Below are 16205 nucleotides of genomic sequence, written 5' to 3'. Positions count from 1 at the left end.
CAACACCACTCCCTGGAAGCACCTGTGCATCCCACAGCTCCACCACCCTCTGGAAGCACCTGTGCATCCCACAGCTCCAACACCACTCCCTGGAAGCACCTGTGCATCCCACAGCTCCAACACCACCCTCTGGAAGCACCTGTGCATCCCACAGCTCCAACACCACCCTCTGGAAGCACCTGTGCATCCCACAGCTCCAACACCACTCTGCATCTCTCCCTTCAGCACCCTGCCACCAGCTCCTCTCCAGGGCAATCACCTCAATACAACCTCCTCAGTGAGGGCTTCAGTAGCACACACAAACCTTTCATTAAGGTGGCAATAAACTCTTCATTTCCACCAGCTCTCACCAGGTATCTCAATTCTACACTCTATGAAATAATGAAATATGTAAACATATTTGTACACGGCAGATAATTTCTGCTACAAATACATGGTGTGTACCTTGGGGGGAAATGACTTTTTTATGTGTGCGCTCCCCTCATCCCCCTGAAAATGCTTTTATGGTATGGCAGGTTTCAAGGAGAAAATTCTGCTCCTGAATGCTTTCATTCTTTCAGGTGTAATTTCTGGATTAAGGTAATTAAAAGACAAATACAGATGCAATATAAATGCTAAATATATCTGCACAAGCTGTGTTTTATGCCTGAAGATAGTACCACGCACAATATTTACAGATGGAAACACTGTGTGCTTTGCAAACAAAGCTTTTCCCAAAAAATAATCTTAACATAAAGGCAACCCAAACTCCAGAAGGCAAGAGCATCTTGAAAATCAGAAAACACTTCAGAGCCATGGTTATAACTTTACCACTGCTCCCAATCTGCTGGGATGATGATAGAACTTGATCTTTTCCCTCTGAATCAGTGGAATTCTTAGACACCACGATCACTTTGAAAGTATCCTACTTTCAGAGGTCAGCTCGAAGGCTGATGGGAAAACTGGGAAAAAATAAGGTCACAACATGCTATAGACCGAATCTTTCAGGATATTGGGCACTTGTCTTTGAATTCTGACTGTCTGAGACGAGTAATGCAGGCCTTCAAAAGGTATCATTTGCTATCAGATGCTGCTGCACAACCAGAACAGCTCTCACAGGCCACCTCTAACCCCACAGCCCCCTCTCCACACACTGACCATTCCCATTCAAATCCCAGCTTTCACACACACAAACACACCCAACGCTTCTCCAGCTATTGCATTTGGTACTTCCTAACTTCATCTCAGCAGCTCCTCTCCAGTAAGACCTCCTTCAGACAGACAGGAAGCACAGGAAACCTTCAGCAACGTGGCTGCGGTGCTGCTGCTGCTGCTCCTCCAGAGACATCTCTTTCTAACCCCCACAGCTCCAGGCTGCGGGGACGAGGATGCAGAGGGACTGAGCCCCAGATGCAACTGCTCAGTCACACACACACACACAGCTCCTGCTTCCTCTGGAGGGTTTGCCGCGCACACGCCGAGTTTCACAGCCCACATCCTGCCAGGCCTTGCAAAGCAGAAGTGAATAAACGTACACTTACAATCCTGCCGCAGAAAACGACGGCACGCAGAAGGTCACTTAGGTGTGGTCTCCTTAATTCTCAACCCAAATCTATCTCTGAAGGGCAGAGGGAGAGGATGGAGAAGGATGCTGGAGCCTGTCTGCCTGAGGGATATGAGTCACTGCAAACAGCACCAACAGAACGAGCTCTGACGTGCACAAAAATCACCTCCATCAGAGATATGGATGGGGATCAAACCTGGCATTTCTCTGGAGAGCAATCTTACATCTTCCATTTGCAGACTTCAGTGAGATTAGCAAAGATCTCCATGCTTCTGACAGCTGGATAGTGCCTGGCACGTACAGGAATGGTGCAGCAAGGCCAGCATCATCTAACAGCTCACTAGCAAACAGGAAAGAGTTCATACTTCCAGATTTTACTAGTGCTTTGATGAGTTTGGGGGTTTAGCTTTATGCAGTGTACTTTACTTCACAAACCAACTCCTTTTAAAGGCTCAGTAGCCTTCAAAAAGTAGAGTAAGAAAAAAGCCCACACCGGTCAGATTTTCACTAAAGCGGTCCATTAAAAATTAAATTACATGACCACAAGCAGGTCATCTAGTAAATTTCGTTCAGTTGACTTCTGGATAAAATGAATTAATGCTCTTCTGCATAAGCATCCTCAAATATGTAAACTGTCACAGACCAAAGGCTTGTACCCAGCTCAGACATGAGAAACGTAGAACCAAGCAACGAAACTGACAAAGAATGAAAATACAGCCCTTGAAGATGTATTTCAGTTACTGCCAGATACAAAACAACTGAAAACTGCTACATGCATGCATCGGGCACATATGGAAGGAAGTATCATCCTGAACACACCGCAACTGCCGCTGCTTTTTCAGGTGGGTGCCTCCTGCTCATCACTGATTAAGTTACCATCCCGGAGCGTCACAGAAAGGACAAGGAGCTGGCAACATTTGCTTAACATGAAGACTCCTGCGAGCTTCCTAAATTCGCACATGCTGTGGGATTTGCCCTCGGCAAATTTTGCCCTCCCCTGTGCGAAGTAGGAAGGGAGCTCCCAGCCAGAGCTCCTGGAGAACATCCCACCTGCTCCCCGCTGAGAAAACCGGGAAAGCTTTCGCTTTTAAAACACGACTTCACTGTCCCAGCGCAGCATTCAGGGTGCCGTCACCTCCCCTTACAGCAGCGGCGAGAGGCTCCGCACTTAGCCACGACTCCTTTATGTCCGTACTCGGGGCTCAAAGCTGCCAGGAGCCCCATTCCTGACTCCGGGAGGGGAAGGGACATCTCCCCAGCAGCACACGTGGGACCGCGGCACCGCGGGTGCGGGGCAGCAGGGCGGGCACACGGGGGGCCTGCGGGGGCACGGAGGGCACGCTACGGGGAGAAGCAGCCGGAGTGTGCGTGTGGGGTACAGACAGAGGCAGACGAGGGCGTGGGGCACAAGGAGAAGCGGGCGGACACGTGTGGGTGGCTGCACACGGGGCGGGAAGCACATGTCGGGCACGGAGCCACGGCGGGAAGCTTCCTTTACAAGCAGGGACCTTGCGCTCAGGGCCCGGCCCGCGGACACTGCCCCTCTCCAGCGGGTTTAACCCCGCTGCAGGGAACAAACAACTTTCCCCTTTAGGGATTATCTCCACGTCCGCTCCCCAAACCCTCCCGCAGCGGGGCGAAGCGGCGAGGGAGGGCCCGGCTGCCTCGGGAGCCGTCAGGGCCCGCCGCGGCCCAGGAGCCGCCGCAGGTGCCGGCGGGGGGGGCCAAGCGGACAAAGGGCGGCGGCACCTGCACTCACCATCGGTAGCAACCCTCGCTGGCCTCTAGCGTGAAGTTGACGCGGGTGCCGCGGGTGAAAGGGAGCAGCACCTTGGGGGTGTTGAGCTTGGAGGAGGCGGCGAGGTGCAGGAGGAGGAGGAGAGGCAGCGCCCCGGGCGCGGGGGGAGCCATGCTGCGCCGAAGAGCGGCGGGAGCTGCGCGCCGGGCCCGGGCAGGGCGGCCGGGGCAAGGCGGGGCAGGGCAGGGCCGGGAGGGGCCGGGAAGAGCGGCCCGGGGGCAGGGCAGGGCCGGGAAGGGCAGGGCGGCCCGGGGGCAGCGCCTCCCCTCGCCCTCCGCCCCCCGCCCCCCGGGGCCGCACCGCCCTCCCGGGGGAACTCCAGCGGCGCCGAGCGCCGGGCGCTGCCGGGCTGAGAGATCTCCTCTTCTCCCGGCCGTAACGCCGAGCATCTCCGAGGAGTCGTGCTGCAGGCCCTTCCCCGGACAGGCTGCAGCATCTCAGTGTCTGTCGCGCGGTGGGCTACCAAAACTGAACACAGCATTGGCAGCGTGGGGCCCAGCAGAGGGGGACGGCCCCTGCCCTGGTCCTGCTGCCGCGCCAGAGCTGGAACAAGCCGGGTGCCGCTCATCTTCCTGGCCCCCTGCATGTTCCCTGGTGCAAACAGCCAAGCTAAGATACAGTTCATTCATTATCACAGCATCTCAGAATGGCTTGGGTTGGAAGGGACCTTAAATCACGGACTCCCACCCCTGCCATGGCAGGGACACTTCCCACTGTCCCAGACTGCTCCAAGCCCCAGGGGACAGCCCACAGCTGCTCTGGGCACCCTGTGCTAGGGCCTGCCCACCCTCACAGGGAGGGATTTCTTCTAAACATCTAATCTCAAACACCCCTCTTTCAGTTTGAAGCCACTCCCCCTTTTCCTGTCACCCCAGGCCCTTGTAAATAGCCTCTCCCCATCTTTTTTGTCAGCCCCTTAAGGTTCTGGAAGGCCACAATTAAGTCACCCCAAAGCTCCTCCAGGCTGAACAGTCCCAGTTGTCCCAGCCTTTCCTTGTGTGAGAGATACTTCATGTGTGGAGGAGCTGCTTGTCCTTCCCTGTGACAGAGGGATGGTACATGTATGCCTCAGGAGAATGGATTTCAGGAAGGACACAAACATCTCCATGTAAAGATGGTTAAATCCTGCCCAGAAGAGCACCTGCTGTCCAGGGACACCACCTAAGAGTTTACCCAGATCTAATTTAGGTGGTATTAAGGAAGTTAACCAATGCTCATTTATTCTAAGCAAGTAAACTTACACAGGACATTTTCTTTATGTAGGAGCACACTTTGCACTATTTATTCAGCTCGTGTTTTATTTATCAGTACCTCAGCAATGCTGTTCCACTTTCTATCCCAGAGGAACGTGTGCTGCTGGACAGTTCACTTCTCCCTGCAGCTTCCGTGTGCGTATTACTCATTTTCTGATTGCACATCATGAAATTGCATGGTCTGATTTAGAGAAGAGCTGAACTCGGCAGCTGCAATTTAAGTCAGTAGGAGCTGGGCCTAGAAAGACGTGTGGTGTTAAAGGTGATGGCAAACCAAGCCCTTGCACTTTAAATTGCTCCCCAAAATACTGAGGGTTGCTTATTTTCTTTATTTTTTCTCTCACTCAAACTGGAACCTTTCTTTTTAGGCATTCTAGGAAGATAAGTTCAGCAAAGACTGGGATATTAGGGAGGAATGTGATAAAATCACCCACGACGAAACAGTAGAACTGTTTACAGTTAGTACAATTACAACTGAGTAAATAAGAGGTAGATAGTGAGTATCTTGCATCCTGTGTTGTGAATGAGGTGAGGAAATGTCTGTATCCCAGTACTTCCTAGCTTTAAAGGCAGGGTGTGCAATCTCAGAATTTATTTCCTTTCTCTCGTCAGCAGTGGCAGTGATGAGTATTCAATCTGAGAACAATAATTTTCCAATAACAAATACTTTTTAGAGTTATTTTCATGAAGACCAGCAAGGTGCAAAAAAAGCTTATTGATGAAACACGACAGTGAAGTGCTGCAAGTAAGCATCCAACACATCTTTCACAGCATCCTGAGCGATTTTAAGAGCAGAGTCAGGCAGGAGACGTCTCCTGCCAGGACAGACGGTGCCAACGCCTCCTCCCGGGGTTACCTGGGGAATTGGAACGGGACACACACACACCAGGAACCTGGGGGAATTTTACAGACATAACAATGTACACCCGAGTAAGTCGATAAAGAACACAAATGGAAATGTCTTGGTCACCAAGTATGCGATTACAGAGCGATAGAGGGAGTGCTTTAATGAGCTGATTAAGCAGGGAGATAGGCAAACAATAAATGCTTGTTCCCTTAGAAGCTGAGCCTTTTGTGGAAGAATTTCAAGAGGTTTTAGAGGCAATCAAAATACTTGCAATAAATAACTAAACACCAGGTGCTGGTAATGTTTCTACTGGAATATGAAACTAAAAGGGAGAGAATTACTGAAAGATTTTACAAACTCACTCGGTCTGAAGACCTGAAAACACTGCCCAAGGAACCAAAGAGGCACCTACTCAGATCAAATATTTAAAATCTATCAGTTTCTGGGGGAAATGTATTTTTCATAAAGCTAGAAAAAACGTCTATCAATATATTATGAGGAGATCTATTGGCGGTGAAATACTTTTAAATCCTTGTTCAAGAAAAGGAAGTACTTGAATGGTACAGTGACGAAGGACCATCTGGGCATGAAATACCTGGCCTCATTTTCAGGCATTTAATATTTTTAAACGTCTGAGTAATTTAAAATATTTTAAAGACTCATCTTCAAAACAAAACACCCTCCCGAGACAACACAAAACCAAACAACGAAACTAGCTCTGAATAAATGCAACTTATAAGGTAAAACTTCAGCAAAATGCTACAGCAGTGAGGTGTGGAGGGTTATTTTGAAGGGGGTTGACTCAAAGCAGCCCCAGTCCTAAACCCTGCAGGTATCTCTGTACTTGTGTGTTAACAGTGCAGGGGCAGCTCTGTGAAGCTTCAGCAGCTGAATGCATTACGTACAATTTACTTGTAAGAACGGTTTCATGGAGCTGAAAGAACCAGGGCTCACCCAGCAGAATGATGAAAAACATTCTCCATTATCACACTCCCCAACCTCTCAAATAAAATAATATTTGTTTAAGGGCGGAAGAATGACTGACAAGCACTAGTAACAGGTTTAATGAAATGCCTGTTCCTGTAGGGATGCAGCTCTGCTTGGGAAGAGAATGGGGACTTGCCTGCACCGTGCTGAGGAGGAGATGAAAAGGGCAGGTCAATAGACTTGACAAAGAAGGTGGTCAGGGAATTGTAACTTTAGAGCAGAATAACAGTGATGGGCCTCCTTTTTTGACTGATGCTGTCTATGTTTACACTGCAGAGCAGAAGAGTATCCTGCAAAAATCACCGGGAAAGATGGTCAGCTTCCCTCCTCCCTGTCAGGCTGCTGCTCCACTTGTCTGTCTTACCCATCACTGAGCTCAAAGTGCACGTGTTTCCCAACTGACCAGCTCGATGGCTTTCATTGCTGGGCTTTTTTCTACTTAATTCACTTCCCAGTTCCACTTCTGTAGCTGCAGAGCCTCGCAAAGTATCTCCACCAAAGGAGCTTCAGTCAAAGAAGAACATGAAGTATCCAGTATATTAAAAGGTACCTAAAAACCAACGACAGCTGAGCACCAGCAAAAGAGCCAGAGAATCCTGCCATGGTTTGGGCTGGGAGGGACCCCCCAAGCCCATCACATCCTACCCTGCCAAGGGCAGGAACGTCTCCCAGCACCCCAGGCTGCCCCAAGGCCCGTGCAGCCTGATCCATCCTGCCACCAGGAGCACACGGAGAGGTTCTGCCTCTGCTCAGCTGCTCCTGCTGCCTGCAGAAACGGAGCTGTAAGAGGAGGCATTACACTGCATTACCTCCCAATGGGTATTGCAGGCTTACGGAGGACAGGAACAGCCCTTTCTCAGCGATTTCTTTATCACTTTCTCCACCAGTAATCACCTTCAATTTACTGCATTAGACTTTTGTATCTTCATCCACCGATGGAGGGTTTTCTGAGAACATCCTCCTGGCCTTACTGCTGCTTTCTGCAGGGGTAATGATGGACTGACAGCGACTATAAAACCGAACATTTTGGTTATCCTGCCAGGATTTTCCTCCCATGGTGTTAGGCCAAAGGAAGGCATAAATTCAGAAAATGTCTGAAATTAAGGCAGGCAGTTACTGGTGTCAAGGAAGGGATATCTAAAATTGATGGAGGTTGAGTTCCTTCAGGTTACTGAGACAAGAGCAGTTGTGTTTAGGAAGTGGGTAAAGTAAGAGCCAAGGCTCTTTCTCTGCACAGCCTCATCTGCCAGGGGTGCTGCTGGGAGTTTTCCAGTGTGTAGCAGGTACAAATGAGTCCCCACAGAGAAACGCAGCTCTTTAGATCCCTGTTCCTATCGGATAAATCCATTCGATATGCAAGACTTTCCCAGATGGTATAAAACCCCAAGACCTCACTAATTTATGCAGGATGAGCCTGATAACATTGAGATTATGAAATAGCAGCATCAGATAAAAATAAACAGTTTTCACTTCAGAGTTTATCTACCTTTCTAATGTAAATTTATGGTTATTAAAGGAAGTTATTTATAGGTGTCTTTTCAAGCTGTTACATAACAGTGCCTCTGCCCCGTGCCTTTGTACGCAGACAGAAATCACATTAATGAGCTATTCGCCCAACAATTCAGTGAATGCAGGAGTGAGGAGAATTCACAAGATGAGACAAGCAACAAACAAAAAATCCCAACCTTTGTTTCTGCTTTAAATACATCAGGGAAATTTAGCAGAACACAGAAGCCTTAAATCTTGAAAATAATGAATACAATTTGCGAGCAGGCATGTGAGTATGTTTAATGACTTAGTTAATAGTACTAACAAAAGTGAATTCGGTCTTTTCAAGGTTACTTGGTTGCAAATTATGCTATGTACACCTCACAAATCTTAAGTAGGCAGTCAAGTACAATAATTCTGAGTCTGTTTTAAACACTAACACTCTCCTGAATTGGTTTGCTATTTTTTATGCATTAAACACCAACAAGGGACAGCGTATAAAATCCCATCATCTTTTCTGTTTTTCCCATTCTCTTCATGTAGAAGTCTTCTGATCTCATTTATCTCAGCACTGGCAGTGATCTAGAGGGTTCTGTACCTAAACGACGAGGATCTCTGACTTTTCCATCTACAGAGACATTAGAAAGTGTGCATGTCAGCTGTAAAATTCCATTTCTTCATTTAAAATATTTATTTCCCTCTAATATATACACAAATACTAAAAATTCAACTCCTCCTGCCAGCCTTGAAGAAACCTAAATTCCATTACGTGCACAGTGAGTCCTTCAAAGGAGGCATCACTTCCTGCAGTAGAATGTCAATGGAAAAGCAGGAGGTGCTGCAGCACACCACAGAATATAACAGATTGTGCACACACTGCACTCAGGTGCCCTGATTTCTATTTTGTCTCCTAAAATCCTTTCAGGGTCACTTTTCCAGGTAAGCCACCTACCAAGCAAGTTACTGTGGGGAATGGAATATTCAACATTGAAAAATCGGAGTAATTTGGGGAGCAAAAAGTTGTCTTTGATGTGAATTTGCAACTGCAGATTTGCAACAAATAAAAAGGTTAAATAGAATGTCCCTGAGACAAATTCATTGCAGACGGTGAGGCACAGGACAGTGATTTTAAAGGTCAGGCATTCTGTAAACTCTTCTAACCTGAGAAAAGGAATCTGCTTTGATAAAACTTATTGAAACTTTAGTAGAACATGGCAGATTTCCCAAAGAACTTTATGGTTTCCCATGGAAAGGCCTATTAGTTTGGTAACACAGGTTTAGTTCAATACATTTTTAATTAAATGCATTATTACACCTTTCTGTGAAGGTTTGTGCTAAGAAAATTTGGTCTCTCACAACGTTCATGCATGAAGGAGGTTCACTTCAAGAGCATGTGAATATTCATTAACATTTTTTGTATTCTTCTACCTTTTCTTTGTGACAAAGTTGAAACACAATGATTTGTACTTGGAAGACGCTAATTAGAGTTTTTAAAGCTGCTGTATAAATGACACACTTTTTAGATGCTGAAGAATTGTAGTTCCAGGAATAACTCTAGACTTTCTGCTGAAGTTTATAACACATCTAAGTTTTAATATATTAGTTTTTATAACAGTGGCAGAACAGTAAGAAACTGCCCTTTTTTCATGCGGCTTGGTGATGTTTGTTCCAAATATATTTTTTGCTTCCAGAAATGTCCAGTACAGATACTACCCCAAAGTGCCAGAGAAATGCGGGACTTTTCCTGATATCCAGAAAAATCTTAACGACTTTGACAAGGCAGCATGTCCTGCCAGCATGATTAGAGCCACAGGAGTCATCAGTTTGCTTCATCTTTGACTTCAGGCTTGATTAGCTATAAATGCTTACCTTGTCCTCTCTGGATCAAAAACCTAAACAAGCTTTGATGTTCCAAGGATATTCTAGCCAAGGCACTTTTAGCAGTTTCATGGGGGGGTAAATGCTTAACATACTGTTTTATAGTTCAATGATTCCATAAACAGCAAAGGAGACAGGAATACAGAGGTGGTTTCCCCCTTCTTTGAGTTAGATTTGGTTTTTCCTCAACACAGCCTGTTTTTTCCTAAGACCCATAATTAAATTCAGTGAAAATTGCAGGTACTTGCACTTGCACAGTTTTGGGAGGGATTTTGGTTTGTTTTTTTTCTTCAGCTTAGGAGTAAATCACAAGTCATCCTGATTTTCCCTGTCAACACTGTTGTTCTCATGCACAGATTTTTAATTCATTAGGCTGTCAGTTTTCAATTCAGTAGGAGGTTAATATTAGTATGTCCCAAGGATCTGGACTGTAGTTAGCATTTAATACACTCATTCATTATCCAGAAAGGCAGAAATGAGGTGCAGAACAGAAAAATGAGGTCAGCAGGATTTGCAGATGACAAAATTATTTATCTCCCTAAGAGAAGGCTGTGATGAACTTCATGGGAACAGAAGTAGACAAATTGGCAGCACAATGGTTGGTGAAATTCAGACATTGACAAATGCAGGGGAGAGCACGGGAGACTGGCAGATCTGAACTGCCTGTACCCAGAGCCCTGTTCGAACTCCTCACTAACTGCTGAGGGAAAAAGAACACCCAGCACAATCACAGACCCTTCTCAATGCCCAGCAGCGCTCAAAAGCTAAACGAGGTGCTGGAACACACAAAGAAATAGCCTAGGAAGAAAAAAAAAAAAATAGAAGATTCTCCATGTAGCCCAATACTGGCTAATTTTACAATCAGAGTTGCTTAAAATTTGTAAATCTTTTAAGCACCTCAGACTGTAAGAGCCCCCAAAGTGCCATTCTGATTTATGTAACTACACATCTGATAGAATTCATAGAAAGAGCAAAACAGCTTTAAAGGAACTCTGCACCATGCTGTTTCTCTCTGTGAATTATTTTCTCCATATTTTTATGTAATAGTGTAAATTAATTACAAGGATGCCAATTTTAGCTCTGTGTTCATCAAATAAAATTACAAAGAGATTCCCGGGAGTACACTGTATGAAAGCTTATGTTTTTAGAAATATTAAAGTTGTAGAGAAATTAATTTTTTCCTTATTAGTTCTCATTTCACAAACAGAATCTTCTTTGTTCCTAACTAGCTGCTATAACAGCTTTGAGGCTTTAATTATTGCTAATTATTGACTAAAGAATTATTATTATTTGAAAGTTGCAGCCTTTTGGCTCTAACCAATGAGTACGATGGGGTGAAGAAAAAAGGTACTGAATTATTCACTAACATTTGGTTTAGTTACAATCAAGTGATCCTTTCTAAATTGGAAAGCACTTGGTGAAAAGCAGAAGACAAATGAGATTTTTTTTTTTAATATAAATAATGAATAGCCTTGTTTTTTTTAAATTTTAACACCAAATTAAAAACCAAACAATCAAGGAAATGAACAAACAAGGAAACAAACAAGGAAAAAAACCCCCAGCCTAAGCTATCCATTCTAGAGCTTTGTAGTAAAAGGTAGTAGTTTCTTGTGAGCTCAGAACACATTCTGTTTGACCTTTCTGCAGTTCTCTTTCAGATCTGATGTTGCACCTGCTTGGCTTCAGGGACTGTAATTCTGTTCCACTAAAAAAATTACGCTGAAAACTCCATAAAGGGTTTTTCCTTCCAGCTTGATTTTCTTCATGCAGTGAACAAAACAGATGAGTTACACTGCAGGACTGTGTGCAAGGACAATATTCGCGAGAAACTGGATTTGCTTCAGAATTCAAATGTGAAGCAGTATCTCAGGCACTTAACTATGCTCATTTTAATCCTAGATCTTCTAATAAAAGGCATGTTTTAATTAAAAAAACAATTTGGTAAAGCATAAGATACTCCTTCAGTGCAAAGACCAGCTGTAAGGATCTAAAAAATTTATTAACTTTCTAAGTTCTTTTAAAAATGCATCTTTCCAATTCCAGGTGCTCTGCCCCTCAGCACATTTATGCACGTCCTTATCCCTGGACACTGCATGCCCTCCAAATGCCCATAATTAAATTGCATCTTTTGCTGCAAATTTACCCAGATTTGTCAGATGAGAGTATCTGAAGTAGATTCATGGCATGGAGTTCACATCAGCCTGCATTTTCAACAGTACAGTGTTGGAATTTTGGAAATAGAGTCCTGAATCCTGCCCCTGGAGAGGTTAAATTCGCGTGCATGCTGCCAGGGCCGGACACTCCCTACCCCTGCCGGCACCACCGGCAGCATCAGCCCTGCCCGAGCACTCCAGAAGAGGAAAAGAGCAAGGACAGGGAAGCACAGAGCGTACCGCACTGCCAGGAGACAGCATCAGTCTGTAAATGTGACCGGCAGCTGCTTTCCACCCCAGCCAGGGAACTCGCAGTCCTCCATTCCTGGAGGGAGGCATTTCCCAGGGAGTCTGTTCCTCATCATCTGTAGCTCATCTCAAATCCAAAGCATGCAGAGAGGTTTTGTCCAACTCTCCGGAGGACGCTGGCATCACACCAAATGAACGGAGCGTTTAGGGTGGAATAAAAGTAATCTGTGGTGACGGATGTCGTGCCTCTGGCCTTCAGCTGAAACACTCCTGAAACTGTGGAGAAGGTGCCTCCCCAAAGGCTCGGGTGTCTTGGCAATTTAAACAAATGAAGCATTCTGCAAGCGTTTCAGGAAGAGCACAAGAAATCACAGCACTGGCTGCGCTCATCGAGAACAACGACAAGTCAAGCTGCACCTCAAATTCAGCCAGCGACACCAGACACTGACACTGAAGGAACTGAAACTTGGTTGTGACCTCGATGAACAAACCCGTGGTCAAACGGGGGCCCAGCAAGCAAGCAAAGCAGTTCCCTTGGCAGAATGGCAGAACAGAGCTGCAGAAACTCTGATTTTCATCTGCACTGACAGCTACAGGTGTTGTCTCCGAGTGCTCATGCAGAGCTGCTCCAGTGCTCTCGTGTCCCAGAGAAATTAATGACTTTTACCCACAGACAACAAACTCCCATAAACTCCTTCAGTTAATGACTGCACGGCATTTAACTGGCCATCTGCTTTTGCCTCTCTGTCACTATAAAAACTAACCGGGTCTATTGCATGACAGACACCGTCATACAAAAAGGCACTTTCCATCTTTTGAAATGCAAAGCATCTGAATTTGCTTTCCTAATTTTCAGTGCACACTTTTTATATTTCAGCCACTCCCTCTATTTTCACTTTTATTTTTGTTAAGAATTACCCTTCCCCTGAATGTATCGTTGTCGTGGTTTAAAGCCAGGTGGACATTAAGCCCCGTGGAGCTGCTCCTATTTCCCCAGCCCATCAGGAGAGAGTGAATCAAACAACCTTCCCTTAAACCCACGGAGCAGGCTGGGCCATTACAGTGTGCATTTTATAGAGGTGAATAATTCTAACTGGAGCAGTAGAAAACACCCAGGCTGTCACAGCAGAACTTAACTCGCTTTGACATGAATCTCTTCATAAGAAAAATATAATAATTAAACCGGAGAGAGCAACAAATACTCTCGTGAATTTTACTGATTGGAAGGAAAGGCTGGGTGGGGAAGCAGAACTGGAAGGCTGGAACACTCAGCAGGTGAGCAGGCAGGGAGATGAATTGCTTTTACTTTTTATTTTGGTGATTCTTCTGCTAGTGAGAGAAGAAAAGCCGCTGCTCCCTGCTGCTGCTTTAAATCACCTCACACCCCAAATCAAGATGGTATAAACTACCCTTAATGCAGCACTAACACAAGAATTGGTGTAATCAGGGTTCCTAAATGAGAAGGATGCTAATTGCTGGTCACTGGCACCCTTCAGCTGATGAGCAGCCTACCAGCCTGAGAAATGAGAGAGGTTTAGTGCTGTGATCAGAACCTCTTTGTCAAAATAACTGCCTGTGGAATAAAAACAACAAATGAGCTGCTCCTCACATGTTAAGAGGCGTTTTCCCTGCGATGCCTGAAAAGCATGTTTTTCTTTTGTTTTGATTGCATTTATTAGTCATATGGAAGATGCTGAGAAAAACAGAGGGGATCAGCTTTATCTGGAATTTATGAAGGATCCCTGCCTGTCAAGCTTTCTAAAAAGCAAGTGTTTCTTGACATCACCTCTACCATTTTTATATATAGATATATACATATTTCTATCTATCTCATGGTACCTCATCAGAGTGAATTTTTATTGCAGGACAGCTATGAAAAGCTATCTTCTTCTCAGGAAATAAACACAAATGCCATGTGGGAGTGTGATGCAGCAAGATGTGTCACAACCAGATTGTGGGTGGATTCTGACAGCTCCTCTGGCCATGCACCACGACACCCCAAAGTCCTGCTGTAGCTGCTCAGAGCTGCAGGCTCTTCTCTGGCACTCCCTTTTCTTGCTGCTGGGGGTTGCCTTGGCTTCACAGATCCCTGGCTTCCTCAAGAGTTTCCTGGGCACAAAGCAGAGCAAGCACCGTGGCAGAATCCTGTCTCCCCCCTCTAATTTTTGTGAGCGTTACATCCAATTCTAATAAAGCCAATAAATAAAGCCAGTTATCTGATAATTTGTGCCTCAATTGTGCCGTGATGGTTGAGAACAAATAAAATGTCCCATCTGGTTATCACAAGACATCCTGTGTAAACCTGTGAACACCTCACGGCGCCGGTGAGGGATTTTAGCTGAAGGCCTTTGACTCTGAAGGAGTTTCTGAATAGTTCTGAGCTTAGGAAACTCCAAAGCTTGGAATAACTCCAGGTTCTTTAGTCCTGGTTCACGTTGCCGTGGTTCACTTGCTTTTCTCAGCTGTGCTCAGGTGAACACCGAGACTGAAATTCCTCCAGGATATTTCTGGGGGCATCGTTAGACTGCAATTTATGAATCTAAAGCCAGCACAGAAATAAGAAAATAGCGAAAAGCAGTAATGGATTTGGAAATGTCTTGAGTGTGTTTTGTGTCGCGATGGCTCTTCCCACGAGCCACACCTGATTCCCTGAGCCCTGGGCTTCTCTTGGGGCAGCAGAGGTGTTCCAAGTCATTGCAAGTGCTGGCTGCTGCTGGCAGCAGAAAGTCCCTGCTCCTGGCTGGAAGTGGTCCACACCAAGCTGGATGAGGCCCTGAGCCAGCTGATGTAGTGACTGACATCCCTGTCCGTGGCAGGGGTTGGAATGGGGTGATCTTTAAGGGCCCTTCCACCCCAAGCCAGTCTGGGATTCTGCATTACCTTTAGAAGGCAAAACTGCATTTCCCTCCCCAGCCCCACTTTGATCAAGTCCAATGCCTGTGCAGCAACGGTAAAAGGGAAAGGTGCTGAAGGCCATCAGAAACAAAAATGTCCTGAAATCTGAGATTTAACCTCTTCCTGGTAGTCTAAGCAGTATAATAGTGTGCTTTTAACCATTTTCCCGGTGTTTATTACGCTTTTCCCATCAGCTGAGCGAATGTTTCTTTCAAATATACTTGAAAAAGGTGGGGCAGAATTGTGCACTGCACTTCACCACTCGCCTGTTATAAACAGAGTAAATATCACTCAGCTTATCAGAGCACTTACAATCAGAACACGTCAAATATCGACTAAATGCTCTCAGCTGACCATGCTGATTATTAGATGAAAACAATTTCTGTGTATCCAGCTGTTCTTAGGACTGAAAACTGTTTGTGTTCTGCACAATCCTTTTTATTTTGATAGATAACAGTGCCAGAGTTCAGGTTGTGTCTGTAATTGGCAATGAAATTGCAAAAATTATTTACCACGCCTACATTTATAAGTATGCTCCGGGAGGATGGTTACAAATTAATTTGTAGATTAATCTGGTGCAACAGAGAATGTGTTATTAGTTAATTTAATTGTATTTTCCCCCTGTGCTCATGTTCAGCCAGAGTAGCAGACTGCACCTCTGAAGGGACCTGCAAATGATTCACGTGTTTGAAAACTCTTTTTGCTTCAGAAAGCACCTCATCGTACTAAACGCAGTTTTCTCCAGTGTGATACTGCCTTGCAGATGTTTCCAGTGTATCAGAGAAAATCAAGTCCCATGGCTTCCTCCACTGGCTGAAGGCACGGAGCTGAGCCCCTCCAGCGAATCTGAAATGGACATTTAAAGGCTATTTTGGAGAAAACCTTGCTGCTGTTTGTATCATCTGAATTCTGTGGCAATAGCCTGCATCTCTCATCTTGAAAAATGCACGGCACTGAAGGCACAGGGCAGGGGTTTGTGGATCATGCCAAATCCTTAGGAAGGGAGGATTTCAGTCAGGTGTAATTCAGAGAGGGAAACGGCCATAGGCTAATTAGAGCGACGATAACACCATGAGGAAAAGAATCCTATCTTTAAGGAATATTCAGGCCTTAC

At 45.6% G+C, this 16205-nt stretch overlaps 1 protein-coding gene across 4 annotated transcripts in view; it reads right to left on the bottom strand.

Annotated features, from left to right (window-relative positions):
• The window catches only part of NUP210 (nucleoporin 210), an 86277-nt gene extending 82813 nt beyond the window's left edge, over positions 1-3464 (bottom strand). For all 4 annotated transcript variants that reach the window (XR_005702865.2, XR_005702866.2, XR_005702868.2 and 1 more), the window contains exon 1: positions 3303-3464. Coding sequence is in view for 1 of the 4 variants with exons in the window: in XM_040076470.2 (XP_039932404.1) it covers positions 3303-3454 (152 nt within the window). In the remaining 3 variants the exon portion in view is untranslated. The remainder of the gene's footprint in view (positions 1-3302) is intronic.
• Positions 3465-16205: the final 12741 nt, after the last annotated feature.

Source organism: Hirundo rustica, chromosome 12 (assembly GCF_015227805.2).
Source record: "Hirundo rustica isolate bHirRus1 chromosome 12, bHirRus1.pri.v3, whole genome shotgun sequence".
Taxonomy (NCBI): Eukaryota; Metazoa; Chordata; class Aves; order Passeriformes; family Hirundinidae; genus Hirundo; species Hirundo rustica.
This window is presented reverse-complemented; position numbering and strand designations above follow the sequence as displayed.